The sequence below is a fragment of the Crinia signifera genome, chromosome 1, assembly GCF_055691185.1.
Source record: "Crinia signifera chromosome 1, ASM5569118v1, whole genome shotgun sequence".
Classification (NCBI taxonomy): domain Eukaryota; kingdom Metazoa; phylum Chordata; class Amphibia; order Anura; family Myobatrachidae; genus Crinia; species Crinia signifera.
The window spans coordinates 108,983,130-109,010,699 of record NC_139217.1 but is presented as its reverse complement, the minus strand read 5'-3'; the positions used below and the strand labels follow the sequence as shown (position 1 = coordinate 109,010,699).

The following is a 27,570-nucleotide window of genomic DNA, read 5'->3' as shown; positions in this document are numbered from 1 at the left end:
TTTCACTCATAGTACATGGTGTACATTACTTGCTCAAAATGAGAAATTACTTGTGGAAACTGTCATAGGAATAAATAAGGAATAATTGGATGGCTGAGATGTAAGTTTGCCAATCCTAATTTTGTTTATTTAAAAAATCAATTGTTGGTCCAATGTTCTAAAGTTGTTCATTTGTTAGGCCGGTTTTGGCATTCGTAAATGGTCTGTTTGCACAACTGTTAGAAATGCAACCAAAAACCCCAAATCCACCTTTAGTAAACATAACCCTGTGACTTTTTAACTGTTGACATAAGGACCCTGTCAATATTTTTACTACATTCGGCTCTAGTACCAGTGCATACAAGCTCCCATACTTAGAAACCCAAACAGAGGGCTGGGACACGCAAAGCCTAGATCTCCTTATGGAGGTCCCTGCAGTAAACCCCTGGAATAAATAGACTCCATAACATTAAGTCTCAGACAGTTATAAAGTATGGTTTAGTTTCCCTTGATCCTTCTGTAGGTTTGCAACTAATACTCTAAAACTATAGAAAAAGTAAGCTAAAAATGTCCTCTAACAATATCACAGAATTGGTCCTATCTGAATAACTTGTTCTCGAAACATATTCCTCCACCAATAGCTGATTGACAGACACCACCACAAAACCAGCATGGGAGACAACACAATGCATTGGTGTCTATGCATCAAAACAAATCCCACCCTCAATGTAGATGCAAATCGTATGTATACAGGCAGGTTAGGCACTAATGGGGGCTTAGGGTTAGGCACTTAGAAGGGGGAGTTAGGGTGAGGCCATGGTGCCGGGAGTGTTACTGTAGGTTTAGGCTATAGTTGGTGGCGAGAAAGGTTAGATTTAGGCACTAACTGGAAGGGTTAGGGTGCAGGGAAGAAGGTTAAGGGTAAAGCTGTAGGCAGGGAGGGTTGTGGGGGCATGGTGAAACTAAGCACGCTAACTGGACCAGTGGTATCTCCTCCTCCAGTCATCTATATGTATTCCTTCTCAAAAAATAGCTATTAAGTCTAATGAAAAAAGGTCCCAGTTATAATGTTTATCAATGAAAGTAAAAAATGTCTCCAAGGGAAGAAGTTGCCCGCGATGCCCCTTTAAGTCACTAGGGACCTTCCCAGGGGGAAGGATCGCATGCGATAAATCTTATGCGGTCCTATTGCATACAGTATATAGATATAACACATCAAATCCGACAGATCTTTTTTTGCACCCAGTGCAACTGGCAGGATCTGATGTGATGCGGAATAGACCTCGCAGTGAATCGTACCTGTTGTCAAACACATGCAAACTGGATGCGTTTTATGTGGTTGATTGCTGTCATCACATAAAAAGTGACCAACTCGCATATATAAGGCCTAGTGTATGGGCACCTTTACATTTTTATTATCATGTTTAATGATGCAAAAATAGATACAAACAGATACATTATATGTGGAAACCTTCTTATACGGATATTTTTGAATGGAGTGACTGGAGACAGTATGCGAGTAAGCTAGTACACTTCTGGAAAATACAACGAGCAAGGAAAGAAATAATGATGCTTAACTGCCAGACATATATCCATATATTGTTCTATTGCCTAGCGAGTGTCAGTATTATTTCACTCCTTTTTTGTGATTTATTGTGACAAAAGAAGTTTGGCAGCACTATTGTTCTTGTATGAGTGGCTGGGAAATGGGTTACTTCATATGCTAGATGTTCATAGTACATAAGGTTGGTGTGAGGGGTAATTTCATTACCCCTATTAAGTGCTGGAAGAGATGCGGCTAGCACTAAATGGGTTATGTAAAATGAATAGATTGAGTAATAGTTGAACATTTATTGATTTACCATGCTTGTCACAGCTGCACACCAGACTGTCTGCTCACATTACTATTATACCAAAGGATTTATCTTATCATATATGTCCTGAAGTATAGTACAATACAAAAAAACTATCTTCGCCATTATTTACCATTGGCCTTAAAACGAAGTTCACATAATTTTCATGTAAATAGACCGCATATATATATTTTTTTTATATATATATATATATATATATATATATATATATATATATATATATATATATATATATATTTAGATATATATATTTGGGTTTCACAGGAGATATCCAGTCCATCGCATGTCGTTTATAGAGATATGATGTTAAGCAATTAGCATTTGATCATGATATCATCACACTCACTGTCATTTATGTATCATATATTAAGATGGTAAAGTGACAACAGGACCCTTTTACATTTGCATCGAAATGTGCATTTAATATAATTTGGGGTTCATACATTTTTTTAACCAGTTAAAGTATATATTTAATATTATATACACTTAAAAATAATATGCAGGATGTAAAGGCCCTCACACATTTGCCTGCCATTTTCCAGATTCCCAAATGCAACCAAAACCACTGTTCGCATTTATTGGGGAAACTCCTCAAATCTCTAATTTGCAGATCCTGACTGTTTTTGGACGGGATCATAGAACTGAGAATTTTAAACTTTGGAAATTTGCAACGTGTTTCAGATGCATGGGGCCTTAAGTGCCTAAGGGTGCACATGCCCTAAGCTTGAAAATTAATAAAATGGAAAGTGCTAAACCACCAACCAACCAGCTTCTAACTGTCATATTTCAAATAGAACCTGTGGGAGCTGATTGGCTGGTACTTTAACACAGTGGCGTAACTAGCAATTCTGCTCCCCCTGCCCCCCCCCCCCCCCAAAAAAAAAGGGGATTAATCCTAGTTATAGACATTAAATTACGATGAGGTGCTTATTATGAAATATCATTAGTAAAGGATAATGCGGAACACTCTAGGTGATATAAATATTCATATTATTAGATGAATAATATTTAGATATTTAGATAGTGCTTAATGTGCCATATCTTAAATTAATTATGAAGTAATTAAACGTATTGAATTAGAAAGTGCTGCATGCTATTAATTGGTTAGGTGCTAAAGAGTTAGTAGACATATTAAATCTAAGGTGCTAAAGTGCTACAGTGCTACGTATATATTGCGTAGAGAGGGTATGGCTCCCCCAGGTGGTCCATCCGTCATTTTATTACTACAGCACCGGGTTTTCCCAAGAGGTCTCCCATCTTGGTACTGGCCTGGCCCAACACTGCTTAGCTTCCAAGATCGGACGAGATTGGGCGAATCAAAGTGTGGTTTGACTGTAGATTAATAAGACAACACCTGGAGAGGCTTCATTAGAGTTTTTATTAATTATGCACCCAGAATTTAAAAAGTGTGTGATAAAAGGATATAAAAGGATAAAAGATAATTGTGTTACAGATTGACCTTATAGAAATGGCGCTATTTCATAACTGTCATTAAAACCCTGGGGATGCAGAGTATTCATTTCGAAGATCCAGTACATTTCCCTCTGGGATAGTTTGTTCGCCAGGTTGCCTCCTCTTGGTCCTAGTTTGACCCATGTATGGCTTTAAAAGTTAGTCCCTTAGGGTTAGCGTTAACGTCCCTTTTGATGTTCTTTACTTTCGTTAACCTCTTCAGTGGCAATCCCGAGAATTTTCCGGGCTGTGCCTCAGTGCCCAGTCTGGCAAGCCCGGAAAATTCTCGGGATTGCCACTGTTTGGAGCCGGGCAGCGCTGCTGAGTTCACTTTGATCTCAGGCAGCGTCGCGCTGCCCGGCTCCCTCCCCACTACGGCGTCGCCTCCTCCTCCCTCCTCCTCCCCCCTCCCCTCCGGGTGTTCAATAGAAGTCCCCGGCGCCGGCTTATGACAAGCCGGCTGCCGGGGACAGCGATGCGGTGCGGGGGGCGCAGGTCCGGGCAGCCGCTGATTGACAGTTCAGCGGCGCTGCCCGGACCCAGGGGGGTAGTGGTGGGGTTTTTTTAAAGGGAGCGCTCCCCATAAAAAACTCGCCCAGTGGGGAGCGCTCCCCAAAAAAAAAAAACACCACTGAAGGGGTTAATGCGTTCTGGAGGACTTGGATGGGATATTCTTTCTCTTCGAATCTTTTATTGTACATCTCAAGTTGGATTTCACATTCATCATCTTTGTTGCAGTTTCTTTTAATGAGATTAAACTGGGAGTAAGGAATGTTTTCTTTCCATTTTCGCAAGTGGTTGCTTCTATAGTGTAAGTAACTGTTTGTGTCCACTTTCTTGATTAAGATTTTGTGTTTACTCCAGTATCTTCCCCCATCAGTACCAAGTCTAAAAATTCAATCTTTGTTTTGTTGATGTTGGATGTGAACTTTAGATTCATTTGGTTATTTTCTATGTAATCTATGAACTTCGAAAACTGGTCTTCATCTCCCACGATTAAAATGTCATCAATATATATTTTGTAAAATCTGATGTTGTCTTTAAAAGCATGGTCCGTGTAGATAAAACGTTTTTCCCTACTTCCCATTAAAAGATTTACAAAACTGGGTGCGAAAATAGTGCCCATCGCTATACAACATCTTTGAAGATAAAACTGGTCAAGGAATTTAAAATAATTGTGGCTTAAAATAAATTTCATAATATCACATATAAAAGCCTTGTGCTGAGGGGTTAGTGTGTCATCCACTTCCAGGAATTCTTTGCATACTTCAGTTCCTAGCTGGTGTTCGATACATGTGTGCAGCGACTGGACATCTACTGTGACCCAATGAAATTAATCCTTTCATGTAAAATGTTTTAAAAGGTTTAAAACCTTAGTGGTGTCATTTAAGTAAGCTGGCAATTTCATCACATATTTGCGTAAAAAGATCAACTTATTCTGATAGGTTTGAGGTCAGGGAGTCAATCCCTGCCACTATTGGACGTCCGGGTGGGTTTTCTAAAGACTTATGAATCTTTGGTAAGAAATAAAAAATGGGGGTAATGGGTTTGGACCTCATGAGGTACTGATATTCATCTTTGGTTAGGACTTTTTCACGTAGTCCTTGTAGTAGTAGTGATCTCAACTCTTCTATGAATACATCCTTCGGATCTTGGCTTAGGGCTGTGCAAGATGCTTTATCGCCCAATAATCTATTTGCCTCGCATATATATGCGTCACGGTCCATGATGACCAATCCCCCCTCCCTTTGTCAGCTTGTTTTAAAATGATCTCGGTATTATCTTTTAGTTGTTTCAGAGCTTCTCTTTCTACATTTCACAGATTCTTCTGTACAATTGGTTCCATCTCTTTATCACACAGGTCTTTTTTTACTAGATCGTAGAAGATGTCAATGTTGTTGCCTTTTGATTCAAGTGGATAGTACTTTGATGCTGGTTTTAAGCCAGAGTTCGATCTACTTTCATAGTTTTGAATAGTGGCATTCCCTTTCCATGCAAAATGTCTTTTTAGAGTCAATTTCCTTACGAATTTATTTAGGTCTATGTAAGTCTCAAATTTGTTCATATCTCCCGTTGGGGCGAAGGATAAACCTCTGTTTAGAAGGGTGGTTTCTGCTTCGGTTAGTGTGTGCTTTGAAAGATTGAATATTCCCTTTGGTTGTACCGTTATTGGATCGTTCTTTTTTTGGGGTCTCTCCCTCCTACCGCACCTTTTTTCTCTTCTTCTATGAATCTTCTTTTCAGAGGGGATGCTAATTTCACGTCCTCCTTTACATTTGTTCTTGTGGTCTCCCGTATTCTTGTGGCTGTGTCCGTGGATAAAAAATCATCTCCTGGTTGATTTGAGCCTCTGTAATGGTGTGTAAAGATTGAATGTTCTCCAATGCTGTGTCTTTGGAGATTCATTGCTTCTGGTATCATAAACTCTAATTTTATTTCTCATTGTTTGATTGGATTGTTTTTGGTAATTTCTTTGTGGGTATGGTGCATTTGTGAATCACCTCCTCCTCCATTCTTTCCAATTGCATGTTTAGTACTTTTTCGTTTATTTTATAGCCCTCCTTATCTTTGTATGTCTCTAAAGCGGCCTCTTTGTTTTGATTTCTTCTTCTAGTAGTATTAGTGTTTTTTTCTTTTCACTTACTATATATATATATGACGAAACGCGTAGGGGCATGGCCTGTGTGACGCATTGAGTGCCGCTGGAGATCGTGCTGTGTGGCTGCTTTTGCTCAAAGACGCTGAGGCGCTGGGTACCGGAATTGACATTGGGCTCCTGGAGCAGTGAGAGGTCCCGTGAGTGAGCTACAAGTGCCTGCAGTTTGTGCCAGTGGTTATTTGATATATATCTTGTGGTAGCCAGCCCACACCGGAGGAACACCTCGGTACGGGTTCTACCTTCCTAATAGGAGATTTGCTGTTAGCATTGTCCACCTGTTTTAAATAAACGGTATTACACTATGAAGTGTCCCCTCTATTTGTTTTAGATGGAAATGTTCTGAAGTTCCCGTGGGAATCGGGTTCACCAGAGGGGAGCTGCTGCCCTAAACAAGTTAACCCATTGGACTGAGTGTGGATAAGGATCACTTTTAAAGTGTTTCTATAAGGACAGAAAAAGTGTCAGCGCACCTATAATTTTATTGTTGTGTATATATACATATATATATTTATATATATATATATATATATATATATAACCAGGGTATATAACCAGGGGTGGGGAACCTTTTGGGGTCCAAGGGCCATTTGCATTGAGGCATAATGCATTGCAGCAGCCTCGGGGGCTGCCGCAGGTTACAAGTCGCCGGTCTGTGTGGTCCGGCGGCTGTGCAGGGAGTCTAATACAGGGGAAATCTCGCGAGAGGTCGGAGATCCCTGTACTTGAGTCGCTGTACAACCGTCGGGCGGGTGGGCGGTATACGACCAGCGGGCCAGAGGTTCCCCACCGCTGATATAGACCATAGAATCTGGCACTCTCCCACAAAAGCAGCAACTGGTTACTCACTCCAGTGCCATCCCATGGGTGCTACCCATATATGAAGAGTCCAAAATAGCTTACACAAAGCCAGGGCGTCACTCGGAGATAAAGGTGCAAAAGAGTTTTATTAGGAACAATACATCCAACAATTGTTTTGAGCGTTACCGTTATATATAAAATAATATTCAAGGGCATTTCAGTTGCCATGACAACCGATTCTCCTTGGTATAGGAAATGCAAGTGTAAAGCTTAATGGATGAATAAGCATGCCATAAAAAATCCATTACTATAAAGGATAAGGTGTGTTGGAAATGGTTATCATTGATCCAGAAACAGAAGATTACTCCCTTCATGACTAGCTGGAAGTGATGCAGTAGCTGGTGGAATGTATGCTAGAACTTCCTGTCAGATGGGAGTAGCAACACCGAAAGTGACTCGGCAACCATGTTGAAGTCCATTGAACCTATAACCGAGTGTGTGTTTACACTTGACGGTGACTTGGGTACAGGTTGTTCGTGGTGGATGACAATTGCTATGGCAATGGAAAACAAATTCATAATGTTGAGACTTTGGATTCAGCTCAGAACACTTCTATGTATGGATGCTGCAATAAATAATTTAACACAAACTCAGAGAATCAATAGGAATTAAACAATAAATAATCAAAATATCTTATAATCATAACATCACATCGTCAGGCTCACACACATAACAAACCACATACCTTAAATATCCCCCGGGTCAGACACGAGCAGGATCCTTACCACACTGGGTGCGACTCGGCAATCAAGTGCCGTCATCAAGCGTTGCACACGGGCTAACTCTCGGATGACATAGTTACAACAGAGTGGGTTACCATAGCAACCGCATATGGCTTCAAATTACTGACAAATGGTGTACGTTACTTTACATCCCATATCAACAGTACCAAACAATCATAAATAGAAAAAAGGAAACAAAAAAGTTACATCTACAAAAGAAGAAAGGGAATACAAAACCAATTACCAGCCATATTATGATTATCTTATTCTTGTAGATATTGCAAATTTGACAAGTTATAATGCAGTTAACTAACGTATGCAAAACATCATAAATTACCTACAGTCTAAGTTAAATGTACTAATTACCAAATGTATCTATTACTATTAGTCGATGATAATATGTAACTGTTTTTAGACCTTAAAATTATTGAAATACAGTCAACCCAGCTGCCTCATTAAGGCCCCTAGGAGCTAGGGTATCCATCCTCAAAATCCAAAGGGATTCAAATTCCAAGAGTTTGCGACCTCGATCACCACCCCGGATCAATTCTGGAATGTGATCGATCATCTGATAGTTCAGACAAGATATATTATGATGTGCATGTACAAAATACAGGGCTAGTGGTTGATCACTGGTCCCTAATTTAAGGGCTTTTCTGCTGGCAGAGTGATGCGCAACCATATGCACTTTGAAGCTGTTCTCGTTCTTCCCGATGTTACTTAACCCACAAGGGCACAGCGCCTGGTAAACTACATACTTTGAATTGCAAGTCAAAGTATGCCTGATGTAATACTCACAACCAGTCAATGGGTGGTAAAATATATTACCTGGAATTAGAAATCTGCATATAGTATACGTACACCGAAGGCAGCTTTTTTCTTTAACAACCTGTGGCACTGGATGTACTACAGCATTACTAATAATAAGAGATAATCTCTGAGGCTACGGCCACGTTTGAAACAAGGCATTAACGTGGTGTTATCTAGATTGAATTCAGGATCAGTATGTATGATATCCCATAATTTAGCCACCAGTACTATATATGTTCATCTTCAAGACTATTCATGTCTTGAAAAAGTCTCCTGTTTCCCTGGAGACGAAACGTGTTGACGACTTCCGGTATCAGACATCACATCCGGTCCTTGAGGTCCATGCACTGAAGCCATCCTTACGCTAACGGCTACAGCTGCTGGGATTGTGCCTCAACACAGAGCGAGCACCAGACCTCTGTCCCAGCAGCGCACAGCACTTCTACAATAAAGCGGCGGAACACTCCAGTCCTCACCAGCGTGCTGCCTTCACGCCAGTTAAACGCCACCGCAATCCATTGCCTGAAACCAGCTACAAGTGAGGTGACTATCCAACTGTTCACTCTACCATGTTAAGGCACTGTTACAATAACTTGTGCTTATCTGCATTTACCCTATACGGGGATCTAAAGCTGGCAAACTAACTTTCCCATTAACACAGCAGGCGTGTGGATAACAAACTTTGTGTTTAATCAACCTAACAACACACCTGCCTATTAACCCCTCATCTTCTGCCTAACTGAACATTTGGTTCGTGCGTGTTTGCTCACATGCTAATACAGCAAGGAAGGGGACTATAAGTGTTAAATCCTATCTCTACATGCAAATATATTGTTATTGGAGGCAATAAGTATGATTATGTGATATCAGCTGAAATCTTGTGCATTGGATGTGAACTTTTAAAATGAAATCTAAACTTATAAGTGTTATTTGAATGTATGTGTTCTTAATATATTTTTTACTGAACTTTATTTTTGCATATATAAAGATATTATATCAAATTTGAACAGTGAGTCCGGCTTCTTTGTGCACAGCAATTGCCATTAAATTACTTGCAGCGCAACGTACTTGTATAAATTGTTCTATTCTCTACATGTGAGTAAGTGGCTGCTCACATCCTCGTTGCTGCAGCATTATATATTACTAAATTATTTATATTATTACCATATAAACAACAAGCGCCAGGTATTAGATCGAGGATACCTTTTGCTCTATACCATCAGTGATCCCGATCTTTTCGATTCTCCTACCGGTACTATATGTGGGCTACAGATGTTATAAGTATTTAGGGGTTAACAAAGACTGTCTATCAAGTGCTAGCAATTTATGCTTAATAGTATATAATTCTGTGCGGTCGTATCCATGGGCAAGGAAGTTGTTAATCATCTCATCTATTTGTGCTGATGCCGTTAGGTCATCTGAATTTATTTTTCTCACTCTCAATAATTTTGAGTAAGGTAAGCCTCAGGTTAACTGTCTAGGGTGACAGCTAGAATGGTGCTGTGCATTATTCCAATCAGTGGGCTTTTTAAACAAGCTGGTGGATAAAATGTTGTCTTTAATAGCAATAGCGCATCAAAAAAATGGATAGTATCTTGGCTGTAATTAAATGTCAATTTCACTGGGCTGCGCCTTCAATTATAATGTTCAAGGAGTGCAACTAGTTCACAGATAGGTCCTCTTCAAAATAACACACAATCATCTACATTAAGTGAATAAAATAAAATACGATCTGAAATAATATTATCTGACAAAAATAATGATTGTTCAACATTAAACATAAAAATATTTGTATACAGTATGAGGGGCGACTGCCGCCCCCATTACGCAACCAACTTGCTGTAAATAACAATTATTGTACAGAAATAATTTTTTTGTCAGACTCATAAACCCTAACTCAATGATTAAATCCATATTAGGACCCGTATAATTTTCTATACAAGACAAGAAACATCTTACTGATAATGTTTCCATATCATGTGGAATTATGTAGTAAAGGATACAAAAGTCAATAGTGACTAGGACGTGGGGTCGAGTAGAAATCTGGGATGTTCACATATGTAAGGTTGTAATACACTGTCAATAAATATACATGTCTGCTGGAACAATTACCCCCTGGCTGACACAATCGGGCAGCCAGGATGGTCCTCCAGCGACTTCTGTATCTTAGGGATACAATGAAAACCCGGCACCAGCGGTGCAGTAGGTAGCAATGCATCTTTCAATTTTGAAGAAATTTACTTTTTCTCGACGGCTACTTGGAGAGTTTCTGTAAGCTCCTGTTTAAACATCAGAGAAGGATCTTTATTGAGTTTTTGATATGTCGACACATCATCAAGTTGTTTTAAAACTTGTATTTTCTGACATCTTGTATCACCAGGGCACCATCTTTGTTGGCTGAAAGAAAGACTAATGATTGAAAGACAAAGCATTAAGGGCCTTATTCTGGTTCACTCCTTCTGGCAAATTACTTCTTAGATGGACAAAACCATGTGCACTGCAGGTGGGGTAGATGTAAATTGTGCAGAGAGAGTTAGATTTGGCTAGGGTTTTACTTCAACGTGAGATCTATTTTGCAGTGTAAAAATAAAGCAGCCAGTATTTTCTCTGCACAGATACAAAAAAACTCACCCAAATCTAATTCTCTCTGCACATTTTACATCTGCCCCCCTCCCCTGCAGTGCTCATGGTTTTGTCCATGAAAGAATTTGCAAGAAGGAGCCAGAATAAGGCTGTATGTTCTGCTTGTGTCAAGTTATGATAAACATGAAGTATAAGATCAGGTATTTTATGAGCTGTTTAGGAATCTCAGACTGGATGACATTAACACTGGATTCTTTAGCAAAATATTCTTTAAGCTTGAGCTGTCATAGTAGACAATGTTTTTCGATAGTCCCTGTGTTTTTATTAAAATGGATGGTAGGAACAAAGGAAATTCCTTTGGCAAGAAGTTTCTCCTCCGCAGCCGATAGGGTATAAGATGACAAATTTACGATTAGGTATGGGGAGGTAGGGTTATTGGAAAGTTCACAAACTGCATGTTTATTTCATAGAAACCACTTTAGCTCGAAATGACTTTTTAGCACTAATTAGTGTTATAGTTAAAAAAAAAAAAAAAATGTAACCTTGGCTAGTGAAGTGGCACTATCTTTGTGTCTTTTGTAGCGTCTGAAGGCCTTAATTCTACAAAATTATAGTACACTGTTAAGCACATGTATTCTAATCCCTTTTTTATATTGCACAGATGTTCCCCTACATATATTTTCAGAGGGAATAAGTTTATATCTACTGTATGTAGTGTTTCTCATGAATGTACAAAGTTTATGAATTGTTTGATTTTTATTTCCTAATTTCCTTATTATTAACCAATTGTTATATTTTACTGTCCCCCCCCCCCCACTAGAAATCATTTTTATATTCCATATGTCCACCAGTAGAAACCCCTCAGCAATGATGGTGGTAGTTTGTGGGATAGAGGCTAAGATACTGGAAACTCATTTCGATCTGAGAGTTGGAGCCTTTCCTGTAATTATGTTTAGGTTGTTCTGGCAAGATTGAGCCTGAAAATTTGGGATCAGTTTGCGTATGCGCGATTTACGCATTTATGCCTTGCAACGCTGAGCACCAGCAGCACTTGGTGCAGATGCTTTCTGAGTACCAGGTTTCCTGGCTATTCTGCATGATGTTAGAGGTCATGCTGTACAGCCATTCACTTTCCCACCACTTCAGCCATGTCTGCCTGCCTGTTTAAGGACTGCTAAGCTGCAGTTCCCTGAGACTGAGAGTTTTTCAATCTTGGGATTGGCTTCTCTAGTTATAATGTCATGTTGACAGCCTGGTAACTAGTAGAAAAAGAAAATATAGAGAGCGCAGTGTTGATCCAACAATTTATTATAGATTAAAAATAATGTAAATGTAGATATAAAAAAACAATTTATAATACACAAAACCATACATAAATACACAGTTAAAAACAATAGTACATTACGATATCCAGCATTAATGATGGGATGTATAGTATGACCAATTTATAAGGTCCCATCAATTGATGTAAAGCAGCTCTGTATAAATGTCTATGTATTAGACTTGAGCGTCCAAGCTCCTTAAATTCAATGGCCTTTCATTACAAAGTATCAGATTCCAAAGGATGTATAGTTACCAGCATAGGCGTGGGCATGTCCATCACCATAAACTGGGCATATATATTACAGCCTACTGGGCTGTGCAAACTAAATACAGTAGGTGACCTATTTATGTACATGCATTTTAAATGAATCACCCCCCCCTCCCACGTGTACTAGAAACAGGGAATGTGCCCGCCAAAATCCCATGCACAGTAATGCCCATTACACATAATGCCATGCACAGTAATGCCCATTACACAAAATGCCACACCATAATGCCCAGATCACACATAATGCTACACATATTAATGGCCCTTCTACATAATGCCACAGCCTGTATTTTTGTAAAATAGGGACAATAGGGACAGTGTGTGCCAAAAATTGCCATAATGCCCATTACACATTATGCCGCACACCATAATGCCCAATACACATTATGCCACACAGTGATAGTGAGTGATAGTGGCATATGGGTGACAGAGGCATGTGAGTATCAGTGACATGGGACAGGGTGTTGGAGACAAATATTACCTACCTTAACTGCACAAAGCAACAGCATCAGCTATCTGGGAGCTCTAGATGGAGCAATCTCCTTCACCCCGTGTCCTGCTCTTTATCACAATGACACATTCCCTCACCCTGCGGGGGGCACTAAATTACACTGACCACTCCCTTACCCTGCAGCCTGCGCTAAATCACACTGACGCACTCCATCACCCTGCGCTCTATCACACTGACGCTCCCTCACACTGATGCGCTCCCTCACTCAGCAGCCTGTGCTGGATATTGTAATGTACTATTGTTTTTAACTTTGTATTTATGTATGGTTTTGTGTATTATAAATTGTTTTTTTATATCTACATTTACATTATTTTTAATATATAATAAATTGTTGGATCAACACAGTGCTCTCTCTATATTTTCTTTTTGTTCTTTCTTTTGAATTAAATTTCATGTGGGAGCAGCATAACTAGTTATATACAGCTGTGGTTACTTATAGTAAGAAACCAATACCATTGCGCCCGATATACTTTTTGTAATGGTAACTAGGAGCAATGTAAAAGTAATGTTATAGCAAGAAAAAAATCAATGAAATGACTGGCATGAGGGTAAAGACATCACACTTTGGAGCCCACAGCTCAGTTCTAATCAAATGTATTTCATACAGTACGGTACCTCCAACTTTTGTTTTACATTTGTGGGTACACAAAGGTTAGAAACTACCTGTGGCTGTTTGGGGGGTATCTTGGAATGACATTCTATCAGGTCATGACTGTGAGGACTAGTTACCAAAGGAAATATATGTAAAATCCACAGAAAATACCAATTTACAGGGGCCTCCACAAATTTAAAGTCCTAGGGATGGGACTGCAGCAGATATACTTTTTGATTACCGTGGCCGCCTGCATAGGTTTCATTGTTTGCAGCCATTTTTGATATTTACCAAGCTCTAGAGTGTGAATCAATCCAGATATAGATGTGATATCACTACAGGTTACCCATCCTCCACTAGCACTATGAAAAAATAAATACAAAAGGGTACACAATTTCTGTTTTTCCTTGTGTTTGCCAATGTTTCGCAGTGATAACAAAAAGGTTCACTGAAACCTGTGTGTTTTCACAGGCAAACAAAATCAAATTAAATAGCCCGTGCTCTTAAAGGAACTTGATAGCAATAATACCTTGAGTTGCATTCCTATTAAGTATGCATTGCATACTTAATTGTATCTCCACCTATGTGTTGGATGTTGGGACTGTTAAGGCCCCCATACATGCTGCGATAGCAGCCCGCAATGCGATGCGTTATCTGGTGGATCGCATCGTAATGCATGCATTTTGCATGCGATTTGGATGCGATGTGATCCGCGGGCAGTACAAAAAGTATGTGCTGCACATACTTTTTGTACTGTGCGATTTGATGCCCGCAGGAGCGCGTGTCGCATTGCACACAAGTCAACTATATTTACAATAAATCTTTTATTATGAGTTCCCTGGCCAGGTGAAATTTATCTCATTTATATTAGCATTTAAATAATTTAAATAAAATAAATAATGTCTGCATTTTAGCAATCTCTAGAGAAATTAATAGCCCTGACCACATTGGGGACATCACATCGGTTCTCTGCAAACTAACTCCCCATTCTAAAACAGAAATATATCTTTATAGATAGAGCAAATTAGATAATTTGAATTTATTTGACTCTGTTCTTAAAAAATATGTATATTTAGCTAAAATTACAAGCATTGAAAAAAACACCTTTTGAGTAATACAAAAAGTATTATAAATATTAAGCCTTTGAGCAACTACTTTTGAATCTCTTCTACAAAAATCATAATAAATGTGTTCCCACTCTTGAATTTTTTGAAAATCTACCTACTAATATTTTTTTTATTCAATATTTTGTTGAACATATACTTGTACATTAGATGCATATGCAGTGCTTTTATGCCTGGAACTGTGTATCCTCTTTTTTTAAAAACAAAATCTTCACTGAGGTAGTTAAAATCATATCAGTTTTAGGAAGACTCATAGTTGACATCATACTTTACTTCTCCTTTAAAAGGTTAATGACAGCAAAATCCCATCTGGCACTTTAAAGTTGAAAGATGGCTCACTGGGAGAAACTGTAGTGTAATTAAGTCTCACTCGATAAACACTGCAATTCCTGGCAGAGATTTTAAAGATACATTCATTTTCTAAATTAGAAAATTTCGGGGTTTCTTTTTAACAACAGTAGAAAAAAAAAAAAAAACAAGCACGTGCAAAGTAAATATATGCTCCAACAATACAATATAAAAGCAGTATAATTGCATGAATGGCTGCAGTATTCTGAATGAAAATGTGTTATTTCCATGAATTCTTCGTATCAGCCTTATCAAGTTTGAAAAAAAATAATTTTTGTTTTCAATTACACATTTTCATTCTCAATTTGTTATTATATATATATATATATATATATATATATATATATATATATATATATATATATATACAGTATCAAGTATTTTTGTTCCCTTTGTATCTTTTCCGTTATAAAATAAAAATAATTTGCATAATCTGGTTAATATTTAATGATGTTACTCACAATTATTGAAACTATGGCATGCCCTGTGAGCAGTCCATTGTTATACTGAATTAATGAATTCAAAATAGCGTTCGGGTTAGGCAGTAGTGGGGAAGGTTATGGGCTGGCTGTGGGGGGTGTTAGGGTTAGGAGTGGGGGCAGGGGCAAGGTAAGTATACTTACCTGACACCTGTCAGGATTCCCTCCAGAATGCTGGCGTCTGTTTTCTGACCACCGCCATCCTAACCTATAGTCATCCGTATGTATCCCATCTAGTGATTATAGTCTTTTTGTTTTAGTTTAACATGCTGTGCATGAGTTTCATGTTTTTCAAGTCTTCATCCCTATTCCATATTCAAATAAGTTTTTCTATTCAGCCAGTCTTGGTAGTGATCATCTAAAGGTTTTTTTTACAATTGCCCAAAGATTTTCAATTGAATTTTCTTCTGATTTGTTACCTGCCAGGGAGGGACATCCAAATGAACAAGGCTGCCACCTGAAAAAAAAATAATAATAATTCTATTACAGTATATGTGGTTTTAGAATTGCACTCCACTTGGTGACCTATTCTAGCTACTAAAAGGGTAGGAAGTGGGACCTAACTCCGCTATAATAACTCAAAAGAATGTCTATGGGAACAATATGTGACATGAACCCTCTGGTTGTTTAGTTTGAAGTACTTAAGTTTATGGTTAAAACATAGTTTCAATAATGTAATAATATTTTCTTACATTAATATACAATATCCAATACACAATGGGGGTGATTCTGATTGCGTTCACATGGGGGACCGCTTTTAGGCGACTGCGCATAGTTATTTATGCGCATGGGCAGCCACTGTGTGTGAGCGCCAACTGCGCTCACACACAGAAGTCCGAGCGGGGGGTGGCGAGCTAGGGGATTCACCCATAGGAACACCCAGCGTTTCATGGGCGTTCCCATGAAAATGCTGGTCGTTCCTATGAAAATACCTGGATGACGCGGGTGCAGGGGGCGGTTAGCTAACATTAGTGGATGTCAGTTGCTTGCCCACTTCACGCACAAGGTGTCCGCAGATCAGAGACACCAGAGGTGTCACTGATCTGCGAGCGCTGGAGAAATTATTCAATGGTCGCCGACCAGCAAATGATTCTCCCTCAAAGGCTGTGAATGGATGATTATGAAAATCATCTGTTTGCAGCCATGCCATGGGATCACGGGTGTGAGGGGAAGGGTGGCGAGAGGCATCTGGGGGACTCGCAAGGCTGCAAAATTTACAGCATGCACATATATAAGCAAATATTGTATGTAAAACTATGTGTAGTTGCAGGTACAGTAGCAGTGTTAGCCGGCATATAGTATGTACTATAAATGGCTTGAATAGGTAGGAGAGCCTGGTGTCCACACATCTAGATACCTTCTTCTTATCCATTGGTGGTCTAGCAATCCTTGTTATAGTCACCCTTAACTAACATCAACTTTAACCAACCTCATTACAAATAAGTCGCACAAGCAGAATAGGCTGATTAAAATTATATGATGGATAACTATGCTCTGTGGGTGACTGCATATGAAATTCATAGAAATGAGTGCCGGCAAACTGTGGATTATATATACACAGCAGGCAGCGGTGCGGCAATCCAAGCCATAAGAAGAAAATCTCACCAATCCATGGTTAAGTGCAATGTTTCAATACCGCTTATTGGTATTTTCATCAGGCTCTATAAACGTTATTGAAATGCTGCATGTGTGTATATATATATTCGTTCGGGTGCTGTTTAAACTCTGAAAATGGCACCCGAATTAAGCCGATCTCACACCCTTCGCTGGGCCGCATTTGCTTAAAATTGCTCACACCCTTATGGAGGTGCAAGCACTTTTAAGTGAATTCAGTCCGACCGTAAAGTACGCTTGGTGACGTGATGATTTGCAAGTGTGAATCACCCGCACCTAATAGTATTGACCTTAAAAGCTTCCACAATTCTGCTAAAGCAACAAACTGGAAGTGGCCAGAGATCCACCCGAAAAACACCTTGGCACAGCTGCGTTTTAAAAAACATACCCAAAAAATGGCTTGTTTCCTCCCCATAAACGCTGGCTTCCTGTCAATCAAAATGTGATTGCATTGACGCAGAATGTGTCTGCACAATTATTTGCAAAACTGAGGGCGCTTATGCACAATTCAAATGATGTGCACTGGCAGTCATTCAATATTTGACTGGATTGTGTTTTCTCAACTTAGAGATCCATAGTGAATTAAGCCCATTTAATTACAGATACTGTGAAATACACATATGATATGTAAAGCTATACGTAGTATATGAATAAATAAAATACAGTGCCTCTTCATGTAAAGTGCCATCTGTGAAAAGCAATTTGATATCTTTTATTGAAATTGAGCGTAACAAATAATAATGCTGATTGTTGGTCAGCATTGTTGTGGTCTCAATATGACATTTTAGTTTTGAGAAATGCTGTCACAATGGGGGAAATTTACTAAAGGAAATTTGTAAAAAAATAGGTCTATTTGTATCCAGAAATACACTTATTTTTGACATTTACTATCCCGAAAATATGGCAATTCGTATTGATAGCACATCAATACGAATACACATATTTTTTTACAAATTTCCTTTAGTAAATTTCCCCCAATGTGTCTATTGTATTTTTACATGTGTGTTAATCGAAAATGAAGTATTCCTTTTTTGACATTGTGAGAACCGGTCAATTGGTGAATTGGTTATCTGTGCACTCCTCATTGTTATTCATTGGCAGGAGGTTACACAAGTTCATTCAATCAAAGCTTAGCCTGTAACAATGAGCAGCCTTTAGGCCAGTTTGCTCTCAAGAGACTTTTGAAGGTCCAATACAGGAGCCTTTTGCATCATTTCAAAAACTATCTCCTCTTATGTGCCACTAATCTTTATCAAGTGTCAGAATATCATTTTAAGTTACAATTTCTATGGTCCCACCTTTTTTTTATCATAACCACCTGGTTCTGTACATTATGGGATCCATTCATTTAGGAGCGATGCAATCTGCTAGATTTACATATTTTTCTTCAGAGCCTCATAGGGCTTCATAGAAAAATCCATGGGGTAAATTTACTAGGATGGGAGTTCTATTGAAGATGGGGTATCGCCCATACCAACCAATCAGATTCTTCTTATTTATTTAGCACCTTCTTGAAGATAATAGAAAGGCTATGGGCAAAATCCCATCTTCAATAGTACTCCCATCTTAGTAACTTTACCCCAAGAGGGGCAAGATCATGCTGCCAGGGCAGTAAGTTAATTTGATGTTGTTTGTACACTGGAGAAGATTCCGTCCCATTCGTTTGGGTCCGAATTTGGCCTCGTCCCCGATGTTCGTGGTTAGCGTATGCGCAAATATACGCATGCACAAACCCCGTGAGTTAATGGTTTCACTTCAGGAAGGGTGCCGGACGGCTCCCCGACAGTCGGGATTCCGACAGTCATAACTCCGATGTCGGAATCCCGACTGCTCCCTCGTGGGGCTTCATTGCGCACCCCACGCTGTGCAGTTGGGATTCTGACGTCTGACTAATGACTGTCGGAATCCCGACTGTTGGGCTAATATACCACACCCTTCAGGAAGGGAGGGGCAGGAAGGGGGCTGCCGCAGGGGAATGTCCTGCATTTTATAGGTGTCCCCATAATAATGCTGGGTGTTTCTCTGAGAATGCAGGCATGGCGATGCTGCTCGGGGAGGGTGGCTGATGTCACATGACATCAGCGCCCGACCCGAAGTCAGCGGATAGCAGCCAGAATAAAAGTCAGTGTACACTGACTTTTTTTACCGAAGGGGAGAAAAATCATTCAATGGTCAGCGACCGCCCCATGCGAGGGGATGTGTTTGCCTGCACATCCACTCTCATGGTAGCGAGGGAATTTGGGCGTGTGGGGTGGAGCTAGCGAACAGGTCTGAGTCAGGCTCACTGTCGCATTAGCAAGTCGTCTCCAAGTTATTGATTAGACTCTATGGGGTAAATGTACTAAAGCTTTTAAAAGTGAACACTGTGGATGTTGCCCATAGTAATCAGATTCTAGCATCCTAGAAAATGATGGTTCTAATTGGTTGCTATGGACAACATGCCACTTTTCACTTTTAGAAGCTTTGGTAAATGTACCCCATATATGCCCATACACACACTGGGTGACTTTGAGCTGAAAGTAGCTCAGTTTACTTGTCTGAGCGTCTTTCAGCTCGAATGCCATCCAGTGTGTATGGGGCAGCAATGATAGGTTAGCCCAGATGTGTGCTGTGCTCCCGCATCATCACTGGCCCGGCCGCTCATCTGCTGGTATTACCAGCAGATGAGCATCAGAGTGGATGGCTTTCTATAGCGTCCTGCTATGGAAAGTCGTCCACCCCTGGGAAAATCACTAAAACGGCGAAGTGATAAACTGTCTGGTTTTTATCACCGGCCAATCATCTCCTACCTGTCATTTTTCAAACCAAGCCTGTAACTTCACAGTTAGGAGCTGATTGGCCGGTAATAAAACCAGACACATTATCACTTCACCGAGCTTAATAAATCTGGCCCTCAGTGCTATGCAGTGTGTATGCACTGAGCGTTTTTCAGCCCAGCAATTTTCCCAGCATCGGTCAGCATACACACTGAGCAAAATCGCCCAGTGTTTATGGACCTTAAGTGTGTTATAAGTAATTATATTTAGTGTTACATATCTGTATATGCACACCACTATTATTGCTAACCACAAGCATATGTGTCTCTGCTTTCATTTAGCCAGGACCAAGTCAATGTAAGTTTAAGCATTTGGCAAAAATTGAAATACAATTGTGATTAGGTACTAAGTATTATAATAAATACTTGTATGCATTCTATGCTTGTACGCATTGATTTAACATATTGATGCAATTTCTTATATGAGCTGTAAATTTGGATTTGTCCTGTTCCTTTTACTCCTTTCTTCTTTCATTGAGCTGCTGTTAGTTCATGCTTTTCTGTTAATTACCAGAATGTCATAGGGCCCTTGAGGCAGTTGCTGTATTTATGAAACAAGTGATACTTTTTTGTGAGAGTTAAAACAGTTGTATTGTATTAAACAAAGACAATTGTACTATAGCACAATGCTAATAAATGCTTCTCTAGTAATAACTTAATACTGACTATAGGCCAGATGCATCAAGCTTCAACAAGTGATAAAGTGGAGAGTGATAAACAACCAGACAATCAGCTCCTAACTGCCATGTTACAGGCTGGGTTTGAAAAATGACAGGAGCTGATTGGCTGGTTGTTTATCACTCTCCCCCTTATCACTTGTTGAAGGTTGATGCATCTGGGGCACCGACTAGGCCCTGGCATTTGTGCACGCGCGTGACCTTTTGTCTGCCTCTCCCGGCTTTCAGGAGAGAAGGGAATAGCGGCGTGTGATGCCCCCCTCCCTCCTGGACCTCAGCAGTGTACAGCGAGCTCTCTCTGTGCTCCGATCGGGAGGCGGAGCCTCTACTTACAAGAAGAAATCGGCCCACCAGATGGCGAGTCCGGCCCTGCTCCACGTTATCACTTTTTGAAGCATGGTGCATCTGGCCATTTGTCTATTAACATCCAAATGGGATCAGTGTATCAACTCTCTGACCCCCGCCTTCTGGAGGGTAACATCGGGATGGGCATTGCTCTTGGCCACAATCCATGATTTGTCATCAGCCCCCTTAACCACATACTTCACTCAGAAAGTGGGTGGGATCTGGAAAGCCGATCTGCTATTTAAGACTCTCCCAAAAAATTCCGGGAGTGTATGCCCCTGTCCTAGATGCTGGAATGTCAGCTACAGTATGGTCTTTAATGTACAGAAATGCATAATGCAATACATACTACAATAAAAATATAAATAATAAACATACCCTAGGTACATTATTAGGCAATCTGTTATTGGCTACTGAACACATCCCTATTATTCATTGACGTTTAACGTTTCTTAAACAGAAAATCAAATAGTCACACTGTAACTAAGTCTAGACGATGCAATTGAAATTGTTTCCTTTTTTTATTTTTTATCTTATGAGCTATTTAAAGTTCAAAATTGAATGTAGTGCGAAGAAATGGTAATAAGCAACCATGAGCAATAATCGTATGCCCCTTTTTCTGGTGGCTTTTGTCTTTCAGAATTACATTTGCCAAAGGCTATATGCATATTGGCATCTCAGTCCATACCTGACATCTGTTCCATTTAGCTTAAAGCAGACTCATTAGCCCAGATACTTAACAGATAATCTGTTTCATTTCTTTCTATTGAAAAAAGTCATGACACGAAAATGTTCATTTTGGTTTTTCAGCAAGGTGTATATCGGTGTCTGTCTATTAAATATATTGAGTGCTGTAGCTGTGTATCAGATCGACACATTATTAACTGTCATTTGGGAAAGGTGGCTAAAGCTTATACTCTATCCCCATACATACAGTATATAGAAAATGTATAAAAAAAATCTGTCATTTTTTTACGTTTTATGACTTACGTAAAATTCAGTTTTCCTGCATTGCAAATAAATATGGTCCAGAAAAAGAGAAAGCAGAAAGATAGCACAGCTACTTTGAAAGCTATTGTGTGAAATTCCTGTGTGCTCCTGTGGTCAGTTTTAATAGTGTAATGTAGTTAGAGATGATAACATTTAGTGACCTAACATCTGGCCTGGTTTAGTGTGCCAAGAATCTAGAGCAAACAATCAATGTTTACAGCTTCATTTAATGGACAAATTGGAGCCCCGTTGCTCTCCCTATAGATGTCTCATAACTTTCATGTTTTCTTAAAAGCTGCAGTGAGTGCTTTGAGATGGGGATTTTGTTTTTTTTTGCTTACAGTTGTGTATTTGAGTCACTATTCCTGTTTTTGAGACCCAATACTCAGTAAATTCTTGAGAGAAATTTGTGGCAATCCGCATAAAGTATTGGCCATTTGAGTGGCTGCATGTGTACTGTAGTTTAGCTTGTTCTCTTGCGTAACTGTAATACTAATGATGATATGACCCAGACACCCATCCCCTGTAGAATAGTATAATTAAGCCACCAGGTGCCACTATAACAAAAATTGTATGACCACATCACATGCTGCACACATATATATCGATCAGCCATAACATTAAATCATCTGCCTAATATTGTGTAGAAGACCCTTGTGCCCCCATAACAGGTCTGGTCCATTGACGCATGGTCTCCACAAGACCTCTGAAGGTGTCCTGGAGTTTCTGGCATCAGATCCTTTACGTCTTGCAAGTTGCGTGGTGGGGCTTGTGTTGAGTTGGCCAAACATCATGTTGTTGACTTGTTTTTGTGGCCAAGTCAAAAATATTAACTGACCCTGTTCCTGAACAATTTTTGCAGTGTGGCATGTTACACTATCCTGCTGCAAAAGGCCGCTTCCATCAAGTAATATTGTTGTCATGAAGGGATGCACTTGGTCTGCATCAATGTTTAGGCAGGTGGTACAGTATGTGTCATTGTAACATCCACATGAATAACAGGACCCAAGGTTTCCTTGCAAACTATTGGCCAGAGCATTACACTGCCTCTAAAGGCTTGCATTCCCACAATACATCCAGTGCCATCTCTTCCTAAGGTAAGTGATGCACATACAGACAGCTGTTTACATGATATGAAAATGAACATGAGTCCTTACACCAGACCTGAACAATTATCATGGAAAACATTCATTTTAATGAAGAGAGAGGAATGAAGCAACCCTATAATGGTCCATATATAATGATGGGCAATAAGTGTTCACTTGGGACTCATCTCTTGGAAATACTATCCTTGCATTTAGAATTGGAATAGCAAGCACTTTTGGCAATGAAATTAGATAACTGAGACGTAAAATTGATAAAAGCTTATTAATGGTGAATAAGTAATACACAGAATTATCTTTTTTCCCTTGATTTGAAAGTGAGTTGTCATTGATTGGGACTTGATTAAAAGCATTATAAAGAAGGGCCATTGCAATACCAACCGCAGTCAAATAAATGTGAGTTCAGGGAGCTGGATCGAACTGTGATGTCATAAGTCCCCAACCCCAAGATGGGAAATGCCTGTGGGTCACATGTAGTGGGCAGGGCTAAATGGTACAAGGCGCATCCTTTAGCCCTGCCCGCTTCACACAACCACCCAGATTGTAGTGATTTTATGCCTATCCTGCCCACTTAACTAGGAAGCGAGCGGGATGTGGGAGAGTCACCTACCCTTCCAGGGCTCTGGGGGACTATTCCAAAAAATTGGGCATTTTTGCAGCTACTGGGAGGGTAGGCAAGTGTGACATACACCTAGAAAAAAAAATATGGAATTTTAGAAAGTACCACGTCCAATTTGTCATATGCTAGTATGTGTTTCCTAGTATTGATAACGGTGTGATAAATCCAAACCACATGGAGATCCCATACTAAAATGCATCACTTGTTTACTAAATGTATTGCCTGTATAAGTTTTCATTCACATTGTCATCTTTTAACGAGACTAATGGTGTAGTAAAGAAAATCTTTGCAGTGACATAGGTTAAAAAAATGTTTTACCGCAAAGAGCATATGCTATAGAAAAAGCAATGTGTAATTAATGTTTTTTTTTTTTTGTTATACACAGGGTTGGCTGGTTTAAAGCATTTTAATTTAAACCATGGCTTAAATGTAAACTTTTTTTTAAAGAACAAAATACACTAGTTTTTTTTATAATGCTGTGGCTACATGCACAGCGGTATTAGAAGGGAATCCCCCAGCTATTGTACAGTAGCTTCTGGTTGAGTGAGCTTTACCAATGCAGTCAATTCATCCACATACTGTAACACAGACATAGGGATGGTGGACCAAATCAGTGAGGTGCTAAATCTGCCTTGCATCAGCTAAGATTTCACAAACTCCTCCCTAAAAATCTTATACAGGAGAAAACCACAACTTGCATTCTCAATCATAAATGATAAACAACTCCAACACATTAAAGAGGTAATACACAGAGAAACACCTCATGGTTTAATCTACTTCATGTTTATTTCAGTTCAAAACCTTCAGTTCTATTGAGACGTCTCTGTCTATACTTTGTACTGTAGGTTTAGTCTATCGACATATATTCAGATGTACTGCAAGAGGAATAGTAAACAGTACTGTATAAATGGTTTTATTTAAAAAAAATTAACATTGTATCAAAGCCTAATAACTTTGAATTGTTAATTATTTTGAAGCATGTTTGATTAAATGTTATAACAAATAACAATACAGTATATGTTTCGCAGGATTCTGTTTTTTTTTTCCATTTAAACATTTAATGCATACATTTAAAAAAAAAAACTGGTTTAAACAAAAAAATGGGTACTTGTGTAGTTTCCCGGCGGCACGCATTGTATGCAAATCACATGATATTTGCATATGCTTTGCATACGATTTGCATGCGATACGATTTAGCACACCCCCACTATCCACGCCAGCCCAAAGCGTGGCGAGCGCAGCGCGGTACGCGTCCTCCCGACCTGTTCATACCCCCACTATCCACGTTGGCGTGGAGTTGATTTTATAAAGTGAGCCTGAAGTGCGGCAAGCACAGCGAGCCCCGCGAGGGGACGTGGAAAACAAGCCCGAAGCGTGTATTACTTGACGTGTATTCCGCGTCCCCTCGGGCAGTGCAGCCATGAAACTACACAAGTACCGAAAAAATGTTTAACCCCCCAAAAAAAGTTTTGTTATTTGTCAAAAAGGTTTTTTTCCAACCCTGGTGAAAAATGTCACACACACATTGTATATATTAACTATGTTCAGCTTTAGATGAATAGCATAAATTATGCAAAAGTTTGATAACATTAATATCTCATTTATCAAAGTTTATAAAATATTTGATCTTCTTTCCTCATGCGTGAAAATTAATTTGTATATTATTTGTACATTAATCATATTTTTTACATATTTTAGTTTAGTTTAGTTTAGTTTAGTACATAACTTATATACTGTTTTCTTTATTTCAAGGTTGCTATGAAGAAGTGTACAAAAATCAGTTTTCCCTGGCTCAGTACTTCAAAAAACACGATGACCATTGGCTTTCAAATCACTTTTTTGAATGCTGTTTTCAGACAGCTTCAAAAATAAAAACTGATGGTGGTAGAAAGGAAGCTGAGGCACATGCAAATCTTGGGCAGCTGGCTGAAGAACACGGTAAGAATATAGCTCAAGGGCAGTCTATGCGACAAAATGTTTCATGTAACCTTAGTTGTATGGTGGAGTCCTGTACTTTAAAGAGGATTTACTCCCATGGTCATTTTGCTTAACATTTATTACTTTGTGGTGGCCAATAACTGATAATAATAGGGCAACAAAGAAATCAAAGCCTCCTAGAAGTTCAAAAGGGACTGATGGTAGAGTTTTCTTCTAGAAACATGTTTTATTGATGTGCTATATTTATCTCTACAGTGGTTTTTTTTGTTACACTCGTATGATCATGAATAGAGTTTAGCAAATCAGTTTCTTAGATTTCATAGTTTGTATTTAACCTCACTGCGTTTACTGATTACAAATAATCTATGTGGGTTGGGAGGGATTATATATTCTTTATGATTAACATGGCTAGGTTCCCATTTGGCAGCTGATATGATTGTCGGGTTCTTATTAATTTAGTCATAGTCTAATTATTGCCCGAAGAATGTATCTATTCTGTAATTTCATGCATCCAAAATGATTGCTTTTAGCCAGGGATGGGCTGGCTGTAAACCTCAATGTGAAGAGGCAGGTGGCCCTGTACTCAGTTCTTGAATGACAGACAGCATCCGATCACTTGTTTGCTTCTCCGGATTTCACCTCATGTGTTCAGCTTACTTACCTCATGCTGCTGACACTGTGTATAGGTGCCCACATACTACAGCTATTTTCCGGCCGAGTTTCAACCATTTGGCAGATTTTACTGTAAATCTTTTGCGATCACAAACTATCGCAATCTGATGCACAGTCATGTGGATCTTTAGCTGCATCTTCTGATTTTCCCTGCTGCAGGAAATATATGTAACTATGGCCAACAATTTATGAAGTCATGTGTTACATTTCAATGTCTGGCTACTCCCATGCATATAATGATCTGATTCCAACTAGCTGCTGTTCAGCTTCAGGAAGAGTCTGTGTGGGCAGCAGCAGTCTGTCCCCTGGCTGCATTGTAACCCATGCAATAGAGTGACTGCCATAATGGGTAGGTAAGAAGTGTTTAATGGGGGCCTTCCCTCCCCATGGATCTGCCCCTGAGGTACAGGGATGTGATCTAGCACTACCACCTTTTACCTTACTTGTCACAGATCAGATTGTGCACTGAGTTATAATGGCTGGCACTTTTTATACTTTTTTATACCCATAGTCCAGCCCATTAAAAAATATTAAAATCTTTGTTAAAATGTACTCTTTGCTCAAAATCTTTTGGCTAGGACTGATGTGTAAGTTCAAGAGGAATCTTTCCACACATCTTATAATTTACACATCTTTCTAGTGACCTCCTGCTGCCACTCTAGTATGAGGAGCTCTGCAGTGCAAATAAGGAACATTAGCCTAAATGACATACTGGCAGTCATGGTGCCTCACTTCCTCTGGACAGAGGAAGTGAGCTGTGAACAGCTGGCCAAATACAGTAGGCAGCAGTCAGGCCCCGGTAACCTGAGGCAGAACTGGTTAGTTACAGTTACACCTCATCACATCTCCTCTTCCTAGTGGCAACACTGACTTGGAAATGATCTCTGAAAACTCTGTCCACCCTACACCCTACTAGCTTTCCTTACCTGGCCACTGAACAGCTCTGAGGACCCAGAGCAAAAACAGAGGAGGAACTGTGAACTACAGCCACCAGAATCAGACAGTTAAGAAATAAGAAGTATCATAAGAAAAAAATAGATAGAAAGCAACAATAGAACATTTAATAAATAAGTCAATAAAGCCTTATAAGGGGCTGTGCTGGCATGTTTGTGGGTGAGAAGGGGGAACAATTAAATTGTAAAAGGGTTAGGGCACATAAAACGGACCCTCTTTATCAGTGCCCTATCAATGTTACTGATGTGGGGCATCAAGGAA

The 27,570-nt window shown here is 39.4% G+C and overlaps 1 protein-coding gene and 1 pseudogene across 4 annotated transcripts in view; one reads left to right on the top strand and one right to left on the bottom strand.

The window, feature by feature from the left end:
• The window catches only part of TTC29 (tetratricopeptide repeat domain 29), a 233,339-nt gene that overhangs the window by 39,795 nt on the left and 165,974 nt on the right, over positions 1-27,570 (top strand). For 3 of the 4 annotated variants that reach the window (XM_083171270.1, XM_083171262.1, XM_083171276.1), the window contains exon 5: positions 25,498-25,683. The exons of the other annotated variant lie outside the window; for it this stretch is intronic. In XM_083171270.1, coding sequence (XP_083027396.1) covers positions 25,498-25,683 — 186 coding nt within the window. The remainder of the gene's footprint in view (positions 1-25,497; positions 25,684-27,570) is intronic. 4 annotated transcript variants of the gene reach the window in all.
• Positions 3,074-3,193, bottom strand: LOC146036938 (5S ribosomal RNA; annotated as a pseudogene).